At 42.3% G+C, this 18800-nt stretch overlaps 3 protein-coding genes across 5 annotated transcripts in view; all 3 read right to left on the reverse strand.

Moving 5' to 3' along the window:
• The window catches only part of vps13a (vacuolar protein sorting 13 homolog A), a 33557-nt gene extending 33086 nt beyond the window's left edge, over positions 1–471 (reverse strand). For all 3 annotated transcript variants that reach the window (XM_062381876.1, XM_062381875.1, XM_062381877.1), the window contains exon 1: positions 323–471. In XM_062381876.1, coding sequence (XP_062237860.1) covers positions 323–422 — 100 coding nt within the window. In that variant the 5' untranslated portion in view covers positions 423–471. The remainder of the gene's footprint in view (positions 1–322) is intronic.
• Positions 472–2285: 1814 nt separating this feature from the next.
• Positions 2286–3548, reverse strand: LOC133933373 (C2 calcium-dependent domain-containing protein 4C). Its single transcript, XM_062380435.1, has one exon. It carries the CDS (start codon positions 3546–3548, stop codon positions 2286–2288), a length of 1263 nt encoding a protein of 420 aa, XP_062236419.1.
• A 10017-nt stretch (positions 3549–13565) lies between these two features.
• foxb2 (forkhead box B2) lies at positions 13566–14528 on the reverse strand. The gene has a single exon (XM_062384558.1). It carries the CDS (start codon positions 14526–14528, stop codon positions 13566–13568), a length of 963 nt encoding a protein of 320 aa, XP_062240542.1.
• Between the last annotated feature and the right edge of the window lie 4272 nt (positions 14529–18800).

Consider the following 18800-nt stretch of genomic DNA (forward strand, 5'->3'; position numbering starts at 1 on the left):
TGTGTCCCCAAGTCGCTGGCTTATCTGAAACTCGTATGAGTGCACCGAGCAAACAAGCCAAATAGCTGATGTCAGAAGATCGATGCTGCGGTCTGACATCAACAATAATGGCTGATCGAACCATTAAGTAGAAATAACTTAGTCTCCGTCAGCTGAACTATGATTGTGGACAGATGAAGTGACACTGACAGCTGAGGGAGCCTCTCACACACACACACACACACACACATGCCTGCTACTGTCGGCTAGCCGCTGTTAGCACTGGTTAGCCACCTGAGCGGGCGAGCCAGTCCTCTGACACGGCGCACACAGGTTCACTCACCCCCCCATATGCCGAGCTTGAGCTGCGAGCTGTCGAGGTTGACGACGTAGTCCCCTAGGAACCGGTTGAGGACGTCCACCACCACGCTTTCGAAGACCATTTTGGCGTCTGCTTCACCTTTCTGTCACCATGTTTACATTCGGACGACTCCACCGCCTCGACGTCAGATTAGCACGTCCTGTGGTGGGCGGCGCTATGACGTCAGGCCGCGTTTGGGATAGGATTATAGAATAGGATTAGTTTATTTATTTATTTATTTGTGGGTTGTTGTTTTTTTTGCTATTTATTTTCGGTTAAAAAAGGGAATTGTCAAGGGATCGATCGCACTTTATTTGTAGAGCCCATACTGTGTATTCAAATCATAATTTGTCTCGATGTCAGTGTCTATGTCAAATTTATTTATTAAGCACATTTAAAACCACTTGATGGACCAAAGTGCTTCACAAAGGTATACAGCAACACGCATTACATCAAAGAGCAATAGTACAAATTAAATAAGACAAAATAAAATAGAATAAAAAAAAAATAATAAAAGATGTAATTAAATCTGCTGGGATAAAAACGATCTCAACTCGAAAAGAACGCTAAAGAGAAGAGTAGTGTTTTGAAATAATAGAGGTATTGACAATAATGGTGGTACTAGGGCTGCAAACACTCTGCCGGCCGAGCACTTGTTAAATAGGGACCTGATGTGGTCACCGGGGATGATGGTAGGGGACCGGGCGAAATGGAGGAGTGTATGGGTTTCGTGAACTGGGAATATTTAGGGGCGCTATTCAGCTATTTTGCCTAGCCCATTCCTTGTAAAAAACTACAACATGGGCACTAATTCCAAAATGGCCGACTTCCTGTTGCTTTTTTTCATAATGCCTATAGAAACTCTTGTGTGCGCCTGGTTATGATACAAGTGTGTAACGAATTTCGTGAAGATCTGGGGAAACAAAATCAGGTTTTTTATTTCAGGGGGCGCTATTGAGCCAATTTGCCACGCACATCCAAATTAGTCCAGAACAGGAAATTGTTACTGGGTTTTGAATTTCCTGCACAATTTCCTGATGTTTACCTCCTTGGTAGAAGGTTTTGCCATCACTTTAAGGGATTTGTCCCCGTCAAAAACACTACCTTGTTTTCTCTTGAGATCGTATAAATCTTTCACATTTGCTACAATCAAAGACATCAACAGAATCTATGACCACTGACACTGGGACATAGCAGCGAACTGATCACAAGGAATTATTTGCTTAATGAATCCTTGGAAGTCTTCCTTTATATATTATTTGGCCTGGAAGGTGTTAAATGGTCAGTCACAAACAAGCGATAGTCTTTCAGCTATTGCCTCAATGTTGACACAGTTTGAGGAAATGTCACACTCACTGATTTAAAGTTGATCTGATGAAAACGCCAAAAATCAGGCCAAATTTCATTTTCAATCCAAAATGCTCAATTTCCTGTTCGGTGTGGCAAAAAGTGACAAGACGATTTTTTGTGCATCAAGGCCTGACACACATGTCTTAATTGAATTGATTTTGAGCTCCGAAGCCAGTTAAGTTTGATTATGCTTGTATCACAGTGAGGGCCAATAGGATGAAGTATTGTTTATAAAGTTTTAAAGTATTACAAAAACATCACAGGGTACAGAAGAAGGCAAGACTTCATTATACATTGATATGTGATATAGATATTATTTGTTTAATATAAATAATTGTAGTTTTGGTCATTTGAGTGCAGGAAACAAACAGAATCTGACTTTTTTACATAATTTGAATAATGTTGAGTACAAATGACAATTTTACATTCAGTGTTTCATCTCCCTCTTCAACCCTTTTCTTTAGCACGAATAGCAATAATTATAGTAAGACATAGTGTGGCCTTGCTACATGTCATATCCTGTGTTCCTGTTAAAATAAACCATTACACATTTATGGTTATTGAAGTTTTCACATTTTCGTGAAAAGGGAGATGTCTATTCTTGCACCCATTTATTAAGATGAAGTAACTGAGACAAAGGTTTGGTGATGACTCCGATCACTGTCCCCCTCCTCAGTGTACCAGCTCCAGGTTTATCCACCACTTTCAATCTCAGCTGCAGGTCCTCCAGATCCTCTCGACTCAGCTCTGTGAAGAAGAAATCCTCATTAAACACAAGCTGGCGGCAGTTCCTGATGGTGGCGCTCTTCTGCCGCTGCAGCTTCCCTGGTGTCAGACACAGACTCACTGCACAGTTCAGGGTTTGCTGGCCAGAGTCGTCCTGCACGCCCTCCACAGACACCACACGAACTCTGACTGTGGAGAGGGAGGACAGCGTGTTGGTGGAGAACGTGGTGCTCTCAGCAGAGAGGCGCACTTTACCACGGCCCTGCAGTGGCAGGACGTGCTCCCGCTGAAGCCTCTCCTGACACTGCAGGACCTCAAGGGGGAAGAGGACAGGTGGGGCGAGGGTGAGTGAGGGTCCCACTGAGCTGGGAGGGCTACTGGGAAAGGTTTGCACACTTAAAAAAAACCTTTTCATCCTCCCCTCCTCCTCCCTGTGGTCATGTAACAGAGGACAGGATGTCGCTGCTTTAAGACGGCCACTGCCTGATGGGATGTAGAAGGAGGATTTAGGATTGTAAGGGGAACTGGGGGGCGAGGAGTCACTGGAAGAAGGTGTTTCACTCTCTGTGCTTCCTGTATCTGACAGGCTCTTGCTTGAAAACACAGGGAAAAACCCAGATACAGTTTTCTTGGGCAGGTTTGTCTCTTTTGCCAGGTTGGGTGCTGCAATGGGAGCTCTTCTTTTGAGCACGTAATCAGGCAAATTTGAGTGGAACAAAGATTCTTTTCTCCGAGTGTTGGGGCTCTCATATATCCCAGCCAGCCCATACCCATCTGCAGAGAATGGCAAAGGTTTCTTTGTGGCCTTCCAAGCCACTGCTGCATCACCATTCTTCGTTTTGGCCTCCTTGTTCTTTACATCTGTTTTGTTTGAACAAGTGCTGCTCTTAGCTATGTGGTTGCGTCTCTGCAGTCGAGGGGGGGCCGTCTCAGCTTCAATCAGGTGGCTCCTTCTGCAGAGCCGCGGAGGCAGACAGAACTCTGGTATCTTGTCGGGTGTGAGGATGTTGTTGTGCAGATTGGAAGAGAGGCTGATTTTAGAGGAGACATCCTCCTCACTCTTTCCCATGTAACGACTGACCTCCAGAGGAATGCTCTCCACGCTCTCCCTGATCTTCCCAAGGACCCACATTGTCTTCTGATGATTTAACACAATGTGAATATGCTCACAAATCCAAATGTTTTTGCCCTTTAATCAAAAAGAATATAACACATTATTCAGGTAAATTAGATAAATAGAGATTAGTATAGAATAACAAACATGTCAGATTTGTAATAGTATAAATTCGGATTAAGATATTTCAAATGTTCTCCTCTCACCTGTTGGGTCTCGATGTGTCCGTCACTGAGGAAGGACCTGAGAGTGTCACAGGATGTCCCTGTGACAGATTTTAAAGGTGAGAGCGGGGCTCTGCATCACTGTTCTGCCGCCCCCGCCTGCGTCACAAATCAGGTTGTACACACACGTACACACAGCAAGAACACACACTCACGATAGACACAGTGTGTCCGGTGGAGAAAGGGAAGCACTGATTTAGTTCTGCTTGAAGGGTGTGACATCATCTTTTCAGGAAGTAGATGATTTACATCATCACTGAAATGCTGCTGCACTGAAACTGAAGGAAGATACAGGCACATGGTATTTATCGTATTAAATGTAAATTCTACTTTAGCAGCGTGTGAATTTAAAATACAATTTAAATATAAAATATGTACAAAAAAACTTTGATACTACATCAAATGCATTGGATATGTGAGGAAACATATTTAAGAGATGTTGAAAGTTAGAATTCATAATTCATGAGCCGTCTAGGCCTCAACATGTATACTCACCTGTCACACCTTCAGCATAGGCCTTAAACTTTCCCTCTCCTTTATCCGTTTACCCGTCTACCTCATCCCTACCTCTGCTAATCCTTACCCTCATCCTTTCGTCCTCCTTCCCTGATCATTCTTCTTCATTTCCTCATCCCTTTGTCCTCTTTTCCTCATCCCTCCATCCTTCTTCCCAAATTCCTGTACCCTCTTTCCTTCGAAGTCTTTCCCTCATCTCTGTACCCTCATCCCTTCATCCTCCCTTCCTTATGCCTACCCGCATTGCGTCATCCTCCTTACCTCTTCATCCTCCTTCCCTCGTCCCCTCCAACATCTCTTCATCCTATGTTCCCTCCTTCCCTTATTCCTTCTTGTTCAGTTTAGTGCATACCTCTTGCAGGTCTCATTCGGAGCCTCCCTCCACACAGTGCATCCTCGCAGACCAGCCTATCAGACACATTCACCTCAACCCCTTCTTTCATTGTCCATTCATTTTTCCTCAACATCCAATATATCAACTTCCCTTTAAACCTTAAAGTGAAATGTAGTTAATGCGTGGTCCTTGTTCTTTGAAAGCACTATTAGATGTGTCTCAGCCCAACTGAAACTTCTGATTAAACCACATGATGTAAAATTTGATTTATTGTGTGTTGTTGTGGTTATGATGCCAGAAGTCAAATCTGCTTTTTATAGAACTGACCTCTCGTTCAAAGATAGTAGCTACCCAGGCATGCAGACACCACCCACCACCTCAAAGACCCATTGACATTTAAACAGCAGGAAGTCCGGACACACAACTGACATGACGTGTCCAGTATGTGTTCTTATCTGGGTCAAACCATGATATGACTTTCTTCTCCTCTGTTAATGAGAACAATTTGAATGGAATGAATTCTCATAACGAGTCTCTAATAATTAGAATCACATTCATTCAGTGGTTTTCATTTTAACTGAGCTGGAGTCCGATCATGTTCATGTTTTTGTCGGGACCTCTCCATGCTCTTCTGTATATTAACATCCATGAGATAGTTTCACTTCTATCTAAGAATACCTGACATCCAAATTTGTTGTCTAAACCACATCATGTAACGGAACTACAACTGTTTCATATCATAAAACATTGGCAATTTTGGAACATTTTTGTACTTTTCAATGTTGTGGATTACTCGACCACAAGAGGGCGTACATGCCACACCCTTACCATTGCTCAGCCTCAACTTCCATTTGTCTTGGTCAAAACATTAATCGGACAAAATTTGTATTTTGTGAAGCTTTACGACGATTATAACAACCATATAAATGACAAGAAAAGAAATGAGGTGGTCTAATTTGTGTAAAGTCTGCTTATACACACAGAAACACACACTCACACTCAACATCTGCCTTGTGCTTCATTAAAATCAACCTCTGTTATTGTTCTAATTAAACATCAAGCAAGTCTGAAAACAACAGCCTTGTGTGTGTGTGTGTGTGTGTGTGTGTGTGTGTGTGTGTGTGTGTGTGTTTGTGTGTGTGCATGACAATAAACAACAAGACACTGAGGGTACATTTAGGAGGAGTCAGGGGCCTCTGATGCACCCAGGGGTCAGGAGGCTTTTTGTGGTAGTGAAGATTGACTTTATTACGCCAATAAAAAGCAGGAGTGCTCTCAGTAATGGAGAGATAAATGATCGGGAGTCAGAGGAGGACCTTGCCTTTAACCGCTGTCACAGCAGCAATTAGCGCTAACGAGAGAACAGCGCATTGTTGCCAAATGTTCCGCTGCCGTCAAGTGCATTAGTGTTAAAATCGTTCAGTTCGGCAGTGCCACAGTTTTAAAATAATAATTCATAACCCTTTTTTTGTGGGCTTCATTTTGTTAATTTATTGTGTTGAATAATAAGTTAACTAATCAACTAAAATGCTTTAAAGGTCTTGTCTAACCTACACCCTTTCTGTTTTACTTAACGTAACTTAAGTCTTTGATCGGACTCAATCTCAAAAGTCGGCTCGAGTGACTCTGTTATTCTTGCTAAAGAGCTACTGCAATCACATATAAGACATGCTCTGAACTTCATTCTGCCAAATCTATCCAGTGTGGCTGTCTGTGAGAATGCAAATGTCCAAGTCAATTGCTCTACTGCCAATAGGCCAGTAAAAATTCTGGACAATGTGCAAAAGAGCCCATGAGAAAAATAAACAGGATAATGTCCCTGAGGATCACAGAGAGCAAGTGGGCACATTTCTTTCAAATGCCGGATGCAAAACTGAAAAAACCCCAAAAGAATACACTTATCTCTTCATGAACACAATGTGTCATACGCATGTTCACGCATACACCTGCCACCTGCCCAGACACCTCATCTGAACACTCCAGAGATTTGAACATTTCTCTCCAGGACAATCTCTTGCCACATTCCTCATATGTGAGAGGCAAAGTTCGGAGAATGTCCGCACCCAATTGTTTGGACTTTCTCCAGAGTTCCTGTCTGAAAATGACTTCATACAGCAAACACCCTCCCCAGTGCCTAGCCGAAAACTACTTTGAAGGCCTTGCATGAAAACGTTTATTAAGTCTGAACCGTATTCCCTCAGAGTTACTACACAAGCTTCACAGGCTTCTGAGAACAAGCAGCTCATGATTATCATCTTAGATTTTGACCAATAAGGACCCAAAGCAAAGCAAATTGAAAAAAAAAAAAACTGGATGTCTCTCTGTCTCTCTGTCTCTGTCTCTCTCTCTCTCTCTGTCTCTCTTTCTCTTTCTCTTTCTCTCTCTCTCTCTCTCTCTCTCTCTCTCTCTCTCTCTCTCTGTATTCTGATTCAGTTCATTTGCTCAGTGGAGTAGGAAAAAGACTTCTGATGCCTGATGATCAGAGATCAATCAAATCTGTTTTTCTTGTTTTTCTTGTTGGGCCTTATTCTTTTCTTCTTGATGCACCAGTTTCATACTTTATGTTTTTGCGATTTGAGTATCTCTCGATGATATGTTTAATTATAATTGTGCAAGTTGAGCAGAATGGTGGTGCAGTGGTTAACACTCTCGGCTCACATTAAGAAGGTTCTTGGTTTGAATCGTGGGTCTTTATGTGTGGACACATTAAAAAGGCCTAAATGAATTAGGTAAGATAAAAGACATATTTTTTAAAGCCGATAACAGATATTGGCTTGTTGATATGAGAGAAATCCCATTTTATTGGTTTGATTTGAACATATCTTACAATGTGTCTAAGAACCAAACAAGTCTAGATTCAGGGCAGCTTTAACAAGCCAAATCTTTGTTAAAAGACTTCCTCTGTAACTCTGCCAATTATTATGTTTTGACATTGTGCGACGAGATTTAAAATTTCAAGTGCAAACTTGCGGCAGGGAGAGGGCTGATGATACACTTTGCTAATTTCCAATTCACTTTAATCTCTATTATTGAGGTGGCAAATGAGCCTATATAGGCAGCAATTCTCTCACAAAGCACTTAACCTCTTGTGAAATTGCTGAAGTTTTTTGGCCGGAGCAACTTCTTTGTCTGAACTCCTCGGAGAAAGTGAGAAAGCGGGGATGTCGGAGAGGAGAAATGGTGGGAAGGAGGCCAGCATGGCTGAACCGCTGACCTGCTTTGAGTTGATAATAAAATGTGATAATGGCTAATAAGGTGTAATAATTTGGACCAATAAAGATGGATGGCAGATTGAAGATGGTGCGAGTTGCGTCAGAGGACCTTACTTTGAGGACGGAGCAGAGACAATACACTTCAGCTCTTGTGGGGGCAGATAAAGTTTGACCTCAGATCAGTGAATCATTGTTTAATTATTCAGAAGGAAGAGGAAGACAGAGAGAGGGGCAGTGACTGGATGAGAGAGATGAACCAAGGAAAGGAGGTAAAAAGGGGTGCTGGTTAAGAGTGGAAACAAACATGAACGAGTGTCAGACAGGTTCAGGTGAGCTGCATTTGAAGACGGTGGAGTGAAAGAAGACGTGGAGTGATAGAGAGTGAGAGGAGGAAGTAGTGAAATGGTAAAAAAGGATTGGGGAACATTATAGAGACAAGAGAGAAGAGTTATGGAGAAGTGCAGTGGTCCGGAGTGACCTGTCGTTACAGGACTCTCTCCCCTGACAGCTTCTCTCTGTCTCCAGGCCTGATGCCAATATGCTAATCCTCCTCAGATGGCCTTTTCATTGGCTGATGCTGACTCCTGCTGACAGGTGCCAGATGACTTTCCCCTCGTCCTACTATTAAAGACCACCGCGATGAACACGGCGAGGCGACCATTACCAAGATAAGCGCAGATGTATCATTATGCCGGCTGCCTGCTCCCAGTGAATCACATCGGTACATACTGTTAAAATAAAAGCACATGTACCACGAGCCGGTAGGATTGTCCTGAATACAGTTTTTGTCCTTTAAAGCATTAATGGTGATTTTGCATTAAAAAAAAAGTGGACGAGTAATTTTCAATAACTGGATAAATCTGGCTGTTGACGGAGAAAAGTCTAATTGCCCTGCCCTTTTTTATCCTAACTGATGTGCCCTTGAGCAAGGCACTCCACCCCAAACTAGTCCAGTGGAGCTGCTCAGTGGCCAACAGGTCAAAACTGTGCAGCTTCCATGTAAAATGCAAGCACTGCTGTCACTGACACATCCCTAAATTAAGGTTAGGAAATAAATCTAAATATGTGTCTAATTGATGATATATGCACTGAATTAAATTCCATTCATTCATTATCGAATCCACTTATCCTTTGAGGGTCACAGGGGAAGTTGAAGCCAATCCCAGCTGACATTGGGCTGGAGGCGGGGTACGTCCCGGACAGGTCGCCAGTACATCACAAGGCCCACGACAAATTGGTTTTCAGAGAATTATCATGACGTGTGCCAGAGGAACTTAAATTACAAAATGAGATATAAGTTTATTCATCATTCTGTTTGATGAAAGCAGGAATGGAATTTCTTGAGAGTGAGAAATTAGTCAAGTTAACCTTGAGCTTTCTGACCCTAATCACTTTGGAAGGGTCAGGGAAAGATTGTGGTTTGGGTCAAATGCTGTTTAACGGCACAGAAAGACCTTACGTGATGTCCAATCTCCTGATGTGGCGGTAAAACTGTGGGATTAGTGTCCTTGAACACTTCTCTCCTGTTACTTGTGTGGCTTCAAGTTTTGCCAATAAACTTAAGATCACATTATAAAATGAAAACAAAGTCACATTATACTGACGTCATCTGAAATGCACGACATGGACGAGGGACAAACTAGTGTTTCACCTGCACACACATGTTTTCCTTTTGACAATTGGAAAGTCTCAAGTTTAAATCTGAATTGTGTTTCTATGAATATGTATATATCAGTTAATTGATTGCAAATAACCAATGAAGCAACTATAATTATTCGGATTGGCACACTCCAGCCTCCATACAATGAATCCTCTCACAGTAGCAAAAAAATGTATCTACACCTATAAATTAGTTTTCCTTAAATAATATGACATGTCTTTTTTAACGTTCTCGTGTTTGTTTTGTCATGTGTTTCTTTTTTTATTCTTTTTCTTTCATGTTCATTTCTAATGGTCGGAGTTAGAGTTAGTTTCAAGCAGTCAATTTTTTCTTAATAATCTTAATCTGCACATGATGAAACAAGTCGATGCATTTTAACTTTCAATAACGATGAATGTATGACGTTAATTTTGGTGAAATTGTTCCAACACAGTTAATAGTTTTGATGATATGTAGTTTTAGGCCTCCATGAATTATTAAAATGCAGCCGCTTATATTTTTAATCGCCACTGAAGCTGTGTGACTGAACAAGGAATCCTTGTATGGCAATTAATCGTTTAAATGAATTAAAAAAAAATGTCTGTTATCTGACGCTGACGGTTCTTTGAATATAAGACTCCTCTCTGGAACAAAGAATAATATTTAAGGTTGTTCATGTTTGTGTCTGTGTGTGAATGTGTGTGTATGCCAGGGGAAACTACAGATCAGATCAATGAATTAAGCTGCTCATTATGATGGCCGCTCTTGATGGTCATTAAGAAAAACGCATGTAGAATTTGCCACCCTGGCCCCTATGAAGTGTGGGTAATTACCACTAATGTATCATCATCTATTCAGGACCGGAGCGTTTCGTTTCTGGTGCTGACAGTAAAACACCTCTGACCTAAATGTTTTATTCATTCTTAAGAGTCCTAGAATTCATTTTAAACTCATATTTCACATGATGATAGGTTTTCCATGAACAATGGGGTCTCTCATATTCGTGTCCTGTTCTCATTTGTCAGTGGAAGCAGCTTTTTTTAATATGGTGTATATTATATTTGTATTATATTATATTTGTAATGTTCAAATGAAATATAATCATATCAATGTCCGTCCCCCCTAATGAACAAGTATATGAGCTGCTTAAACAAAACCAACTTACAAAAACAACCATCTTTTGACAGTAACCGGATTCTTTAGGCTGCTTGATTTGAAGGCAAAGTTGCAAAAATATTCCTTGATTGTCTTTCCAAAGGTTTTTTCAAATCTTCTAATGTTTTAGAATTTTTTATTCAAGCTGCTGTGTTGAGTATGATGAGTCTTGTTGCAACGTATTTTAACTCAACGTTAAACTTATCATTTCAAGAAATAAATCAGAAATCAAAGCTTAGACAACTGAGCTTTAAAACAATGCACCATAGAAAACGTGCATTATTTCATTTTGAATGAAGATGGTTTATATCAGTATAGAGATTTTATGACACCTGACTCTCTCTGCAATATTGTTACTGATTGATTTTGTCTGAAAGTGAAAACAAAACAATGTGTTCAGAATAAACAGAGACATTTTATTTTAATCACAAATAATTCCCGAAAAATATTTTGCGATTACTTTTATGTAAAACTACCACAAAATGTTTTGGCAAGTACAGGTATTTCTCTGAACACTTAGTAGAAAGGTTTTGCCGCCTGTCTTTTGTTTCTTGTCACATAGAATGACACACCACAGAAACCCACAACCACTTCCAACTGCACGTTGTAGCAGAGTAAAGGATGTGATCAAATACTGTCATGGCTCCTGTGTACCAACATGTCAAAAAAATGAAGGCTGCTAAGAGGAAGTAAGATTTATAGTTCTGTTTTCAAACTGGCTCCGGAGACTTGTACTGCAAAATAATTTAACATTCGCTTTTAAATGCTTTGACACAACCAGCACAGCGCCTGCCCTTAAAAAAATAAACTACATGTACCTCTGATTACCCTGAGCATATAACACATGAGCACATTAGGAGACATCATGTTATATTATGATTCCAGAGGCATCTAACCCCTATGTTGTGAAGAAAGAGGATCATGGAGGGTAATAATGGCTGCATTATTACTCCTCTTATTGTGTCTTAATTAGTGGCATTTAATTATACACTAATGCAGTGAGGGCTATTAAAGACATTGGGGCCTGCTGATTGGGGAATTAAAACAGCACACGCACACACACGCACACACACACACACACTCACACACACCTCTGCAGACACACACTTTTCGCACTGACACTTATGTCGTGCCCTAGAAATTTCGGTTCCCCTTAACTAGGAATCACGGACACCCTGCAGATCAAGTGTGCGTGAGTGAAAGTGTGTGTGTGTGTGTGTGTATGTGTGTGTGTGTGTGTGTGTGTGTGTGTGTGTGTGTGTGTGTGTGTGTGTGTGTAAATTATAGAGATAACCTTTGAAAATCCAGAGAGAACTAGCAACAAATTCAACTTAAAAAAGAGAGAATGATGAGGATATAGAAAACAGAATAAAACAAGATGCTCATTTAATTATTCCCTCCAACGCCTCTCCTCCGCTGGTGCATCTCAATTATTTGTTCAGAGGCTGGTGTGACAATAGTGTCAGCTGTGGGAGCCTTTGGGATGCTAAACAGGGGACGGCAGGTTGAATATAAGTCATTTTCAGTGGGCTGAACCTGGTGCTTTGTGCTGCCGGAGAGGAGAAGCATCAAAGCTGCGTTTAAATGCAGCAAACAAAAAGGCAAAACTTGATCCTACCTCCCCGTCCGCTTTTGAAGTTGTGAAGCTGCGGCCCGTAATATTGTTGCTCATATCCATCTTATGTAGACCATACACACCTGTCCTGTATGGACACAACATGCCTCAGCACATAGGCTACACCCATTCCACATGCGAGTCATGTGGTGATGCCCATAACTTGTGTGCTCATGAGGAAGGTTTGTGGAAGGAAACAAGATGGTTTTAATAGAAACATATCTCTGAGTAAAGTTTTTTTTTTTAAGATTTATACAAATTGGGATTCACTTTATATTTATTTTGAATTAAAATAAAAATCACATGGGAATGATGAACATATAAGAGAGAAAGTGTAACAGCTACGCTACCTTCTTGCAATTGTTTAATGCTCTGTGGACCGTTCCTTTCAGGAGCAGTTCTTAAATCTTGAATCATTCCTAAAGGATCAAATTACTTTAATATCATTATGTAATAATTCATTAAAATAAAGCGTAATTACTAAATAAGTACAAGTGACCCTCTTTACAAGGTTAAATAAAATGTGAATCTGCTGGTGAAAAAATGGAACTAAACTTTATCATTAGAGCAATGATACGTACGCTACAGTAACCTGTGCTTTTTGCCACCACAATATTTAAAAAGCATTATTATAAAAGTCAGAGAACATTTGAGATCTAATTATTTATTTCCCCTGATATTTACCTGATCTCAGGACAGTTTGATATAAAACAAAGTATCAAATTTCCCATTCATCTGTGGTTTGCAAACACTGAGAAAGATGTGGACATTTTATTTTAAACACATTTAAATAAATAACACCAAAGAAAGTTCGGTTTGAAGTTCTTTATAAATATCTTCAGATAAATAGTGTTATAATACAAGCATAACATTTTCAATGCACTGATAAGTAACACACAAAAAGTGCAACAGACCTAATTAAAAAAAACAACATGAAGGCCTATATGTCTTTAGTCAAAAGGCCTGTTATAGATTAAAATAAAATAAATAGAATAAGAGCAACAAAAAATCAACAGAGTTGTTGGTTTGCATTCAGAAAGAATATTTAGATGTTTGTCTCCTAAATCAAATCTCTCTTTGGGTTTAGCGTAATCTGATTGTATTTATCAGAGCCACATTACAATATGTGGTAAATGCCCTCACAAATTGTGCAAATAAATTATGATTTCAATCAACATGGGTCTACTGAAAAATGCATCACACAGTACAATGTTAACCTTAGTTTTTTTACAACTCTCCTACAGCTGCTCTTCACCACTCAGATGTCTGGCTTCTCTTCTTTTACGCACCAACAATGTCCACCTTGTTTGCGTTACTTGTCAAAAATGAATTTTACCCGGTTAGGACAGCAGGAGAGCCGGGTGTAAGTGGTTGCCTTTCCCCTCCAGCAGATCGCTCTTCTCCATTGCTGAGGTCGGTGAGCAGAGCTGTGCCGGGCCGGACTGCAGCCCGGTCAAGCCCGGCACGGGACCCAGGGACGGGGTGGGTTTTATTGGCACGGGAACGGCGGGCATGGTTTGCCCGTTGGCGTTGTGGTACAGGCCCTTTGCTGACACGCTGAAGGGCGCGTACTCGGATGAAGCGGGCATGGACACGCCACCCATGGACTCTGACAGCATCCCGACGTGCGGCCACATGGAGTTGACCACGCTGCTGAGCTGCGGAGGCACCGGGTAACCCAGGTGGTGCATGACAGAGGTTAGGGGGAGCCCGCTGGCCATCACACCTTTGTAGTCCCGTCCAATTATGTTCTCGATGGCGAACGGGTGTTTAAACCCGCCGGGCTGCGCGCAGGCAATGCCGCCGTAACCCTGAAAGTGAGGCAGCCGACCCACGGTGCTCGCTGGCCCGGCTGAGTGCTCGTGGTGGCCGGACGCTGCGCCCAGCTTGCCGCCCGGGTGGTGGTGGTGGTGGTGGTGAAAGTAATGCATCATCGGGGAGCTTTTGCAGGCCATGTGCTCGGCGCGCAGCACCTTGAAGCGCTTCCGTCTCCGCAGAAAGCTGCCATTCTCGAACATGTCACCGCAGTCCGGGTGCAGAGCCCAGAAACTGCCTTTCCCGGGTTGATCAGGCCGCCGAGGGATCTTGATGAAGCAGTCGTTGAACGAGAGGTTGTGTCGCAGGGAATTCTGCCACCTCTGGGTGTTCTCTCGATAATAAGGAAACCGGTCCATGATGAACTTATAAATGTCACTCAGGGGCAGCATCTTTTCGGTTGAGTTCTGGATAGCCATCGCTGTCAGTGATATGTAGGAGTATGGGGGCTTCTGGTCACTGTATGAGTTCTTCCCAGGACGGGGCATGACTAATCACTGGTATAAGTGTAAAATATGAAAGAAAACCGTATTTTAAGTTATATTTTAACTGTTATATTAACGGAGCTGACTCGACAATCTGCATATCAGTCGCCATCTGACGGATCTGCTCCAAAGTTCTGAGCCATCAGATCAGAAACTGGTAAATCGTCCTACAGGTGCCTACCTGCGTTATATCGATTAATACAGAGTTGCCCAAAGGCCCGTCGCTGTAGTAGGATCCTTGAGATGCTCCTTCATCCGAAGCAAGAGGACTTCTGACGGACTCTTCGCCAAATGAAGCTCCTGGCGTTGTGCGTAAAAGTCAGTCTTCGTGCGTAAAAGTTGAGAGTGGTCTTCTGAGTTGCCCCTGGTTCCGCGGTGGTTGAGAGATGAGAGGGGCCACCAGCTTACTGTGCTGTCTGTGTGTGGTGTGTGGTGCTCCTCTCCTCTTGTGTGATGCTCCCACTCGCCGAGCGCCGTTTTTGTAAGACCCCCGCAGGTCGCCGGCTGTATTATCTATTATCCAGACACTTAGGGGACACGTCAGGGGGAGAGCATAGGGCTGCATGTGTGTGTGTGTGTGTGTCTCTGTGTGTGTGTGTGTGTGTTTGTGAGAGAGAGCAAGAGAGAAGGAGAGAGAGATGGGGTGAAGAAATGAATAAAAATGAGGGGTGGGTGGTGCGATCAGTAACGTGCGTTTTTTTTCCTCTTATTCCCTTTTTCAAAGGTTTTAAACCGCTGTTTGAGGAAACTATTCTTTTAAATGCCCCAGTGCTTAATCCCCAGTGACTTAACGCCACCTGACCCTGAAATCTGACCTTACCTGTCAAAAAGTTTGATTGGTCTTCCATGTGTTGAAGGCCCTCATTGCTTTGCACATTATAAAACATTTTCGAAAACATATCAGCCTGACTTTTATACTGCAAATATGTTCACGTATCCCTGGAATAAAGGCGGCAGAGAATGTGCACGTGGATGCCATCTTGGCTCATACTGCACACAAGGTAAATAAATAGCAAAGCGTTGAATACGTAAATACAACCTCTTTGTTAAATGTGCTGGACTGCACTTTCAGACTTTCCAAACAATAAATCATGTCTTCCTTTGCGCACAATCATCAGTGCGCAACTCCTCTGCTCCTCAATTAGCCTCCACCACTGAGTGTGTGTTAGTGTGTGTGCGTGCGTGCTTGTGTGTGTGTGTGTGTGAGAGAGGGAGAGGGAGAGGGAGAGGGAGAGGGAGAGGGAGAGGGAGAGGGAGAGGGAGATAGGGGCGCTGTTGTTGATTAATTGCTGTGAGGGGAGTCCGGCGGCTGTCTGTCTGTTCAAACACTCTCCGGTGAATTCTACAAGGATGTAAACAAACTTCATCCCCTGCTCCGGATTCTGTTCAGCGGAGAACAACACAAGCTGCTCCCCGTCCTGCGCACTCTGCTCTCTGCCCATGCAGGTGTCACAACGGGCTCCTTGACGGCTTCTGTCTTCCCCGGTTGCCCCCACGGGCCCCGAATACATTACAATAATTAAGTCTTCCGTGATTTAGCCTCCTCGGAGAGAAGTCCAACAATGTAATTAAGGGCAAGCGCACTGTATTAGTTATGAATATTCAAACCTGTGTCAATTAATTAGCCGGCGGATCTCTAGTGTTATGTCTCAGTCCTTCAAAGCCACTCAAAGGGTCAACTGTGTCGACGGTGAGCATATTTTAAAGACATCATGCAATTACTCAGAAAATCACTTTTTTTTTAGTGCCACTTCACTTGACCGTTGAGTCTGAACACTCAACTGCTCACTGGTGAATAAAGGCAGTTGTTTTTGTTTTTCTTTGTATAATTGTTTTCCCTGAGCCTGAAAAATTAGTTTTGAAACTCTGAGGCCCACAGAGGCCAACGCGGGTAAAACGCATCCTCTTTAAACGCCTGGGAAAGATCAATATTAAATCTGTTTTCACAGAGGGGACCGTTAAATAGACACCGTTGCTGATCTGCATAACAAAATTAATTAGGTAGTCTACGGCAGTGTGCGCCTGCACCCAACTCCTGGACAAATAACTAGTGGTAAAGCGCACCTTCTGGGCATACGGAACATATGCTGGAATTATCCTTAATTGACTAATTACATAAATTACTCATTAAGTTTACAGCACATCAATTATAAAAGATGTATCAATTAATTTTGCATAAATTACAAGCGGCACGCTGCACGAAGAGGGCGGAGGAGGGAATGAGGGTCGCCAGAAGGGGGTCTGCTCCAAGGTGGAGCTTGTGTATCTGTCTGTGTGTGTGTGTGAGTGTGTGTGTGTGTGTGTGTGTGTGTGAGTTTGTGTGTGTGTGTGTGTGTGTTTGTCTGTGTGTGTGTGTGTGTGTGTGTGTATCTGACTGACGGTCGTCTGTTTGTTTCGTGTCTCTAATAATTATTTGTTCAGCTTAAGGGCAAAGATATTCTTTCTCTGGCTGCCACTCGCAAAGGGAAAGTGTGGGGGTAATGGCAATTACACTAATAATAATAATCTTAAAGACCTCTCTCCAAGTCATAAGGGGCGCATCGTCGCGGAGAGAGCCATTAAAATCAATTAGCGAGGCCTATATTGTTTTCAATGGGAAATTAAACCAGTGTAGGAGTGTGGTGCAGACGCTGTCAGCCTTACTCGTGTAATGGGGAATTATTTAGAGGCAAAATAGGACAGATATTTCAGTTTACCCCGTAAAAGAGCGAGCAAGGATGTCCGTATATGTGTATGTGTGTGTGTGTGTGTGTGTGTGTGTGCCTGTTGCCATCTAGAGTTACCTGAGTTATATCTGGCAAACTTGCCTGCAAAGCTTTCAGCCATTCTACCCAAACTCTCTGACCAGTGTCTTTTTGTGTGCATGTTAAAGTTTTAATCTATTAGATGATTATAAAATCATCTGACAAGATTTATTATTTACTGAATTAAATTCTAACGTCAAAGTCCACGTTTGAACAGACACAGCACAGATAGAGATCAATAATGACCCAACACAATTTTTTATTTGACAAATCTTTTTACAAACGGGTAAAGTTACTGTTTTTTGTTTACTATGGATCATGGTAGTAGACACAGGCGATGACAGTAACACAGGAAGTCCTTCGTTTATCATGTGTCCATTTTCCACTGAAACACTTCCTGTAAGAGAGGGCTGTGGTGTTCGTGGTGTCAACAATTCCTTTCACCACTCACCGAAATGATCACATGGAACCTATCTATTATTAGATTTGATGTCATTTGATTTGAACAAACAAGGAAGGAAATGACGTTTTCTCTTCTTCACTTTTTTCTATCAACTCTATTCTTCACATTGCCTTGAATACAGCCCTAACACATCTGAACCATTTGCAGACTACACGCATAACATGCCCACAGACGCTGCTTTCAGACGTGCACTGAACTCTGGATGATCTCCTGACATTATTGGGAGGCGCCTCCAGACAATCGCACTTGCATTTTACCTTTTCACACGTGCACAATGCAGAGGGAGATTCTACGCTCAGACGCATTCACCAGAGCAACAGATTCTCTGCATTATTCAGGTGAGAGATGGTGCAATAGAAAGAGGCAGGATATAACATATTTTATCTGCGGCAATTACATGTTATTGTTTACATCACATCGACACCGGCTTCAGCACAGTCACCACAAACTCTCTGGACGTCTCCGTCTGTGTCTTCTTCGTGTGGCTCTACTTTTTCATCTGTCTGTCGTGTTTTGGAAACGTCATCCACCCCCCACTTGCTGGAGGTGAATTTTTTGTGAAATCTCCTGCTCTGCTCTCACGTAGAATTCTGCCTTCTCTGCTGTGCTGTAATAGTTAATTTAACAAGCTGCGGTTTATTCTGCAGCTTGAAAATGGAAGACAGAATGGAAAAATCAACAGGTTAAGGTAAGGTGGGCCCATACACAATACAAAATATCATGAAATAAATTCCATCCGTCCGTTATCAATACCACTTGGGTATCAGAGCCAGTGTCAGCTGACCGTGGCTGAAAGGTGGAGTACAGCTTGAACGGGTGGCTGGTGTATTACAGGCAAATATACAGAGACAGAGGTTCAGCGCATCCCATGGTTCAAGGCGGAGACCCCCCCCCCTCTCTCCCTCTCTCTCTCTCCTTCTCTCTCTCTCCTTCTCTCTCTCTCTTTCTCTCTCTGTCTCTCTCTCATTGCCTTTCCTATCGCTACTGACACTTTCAAAAAAGAATATGATCAGAAGAACAGCCCCTTACCCACACCTCCATTCACCCAAAAAGGTTTTCATCTTGACT

This window comes from Platichthys flesus, chromosome 3 (genome assembly GCF_949316205.1).
Source record: "Platichthys flesus chromosome 3, fPlaFle2.1, whole genome shotgun sequence".
Classification (NCBI taxonomy): Eukaryota; Metazoa; Chordata; class Actinopteri; order Pleuronectiformes; family Pleuronectidae; genus Platichthys; species Platichthys flesus.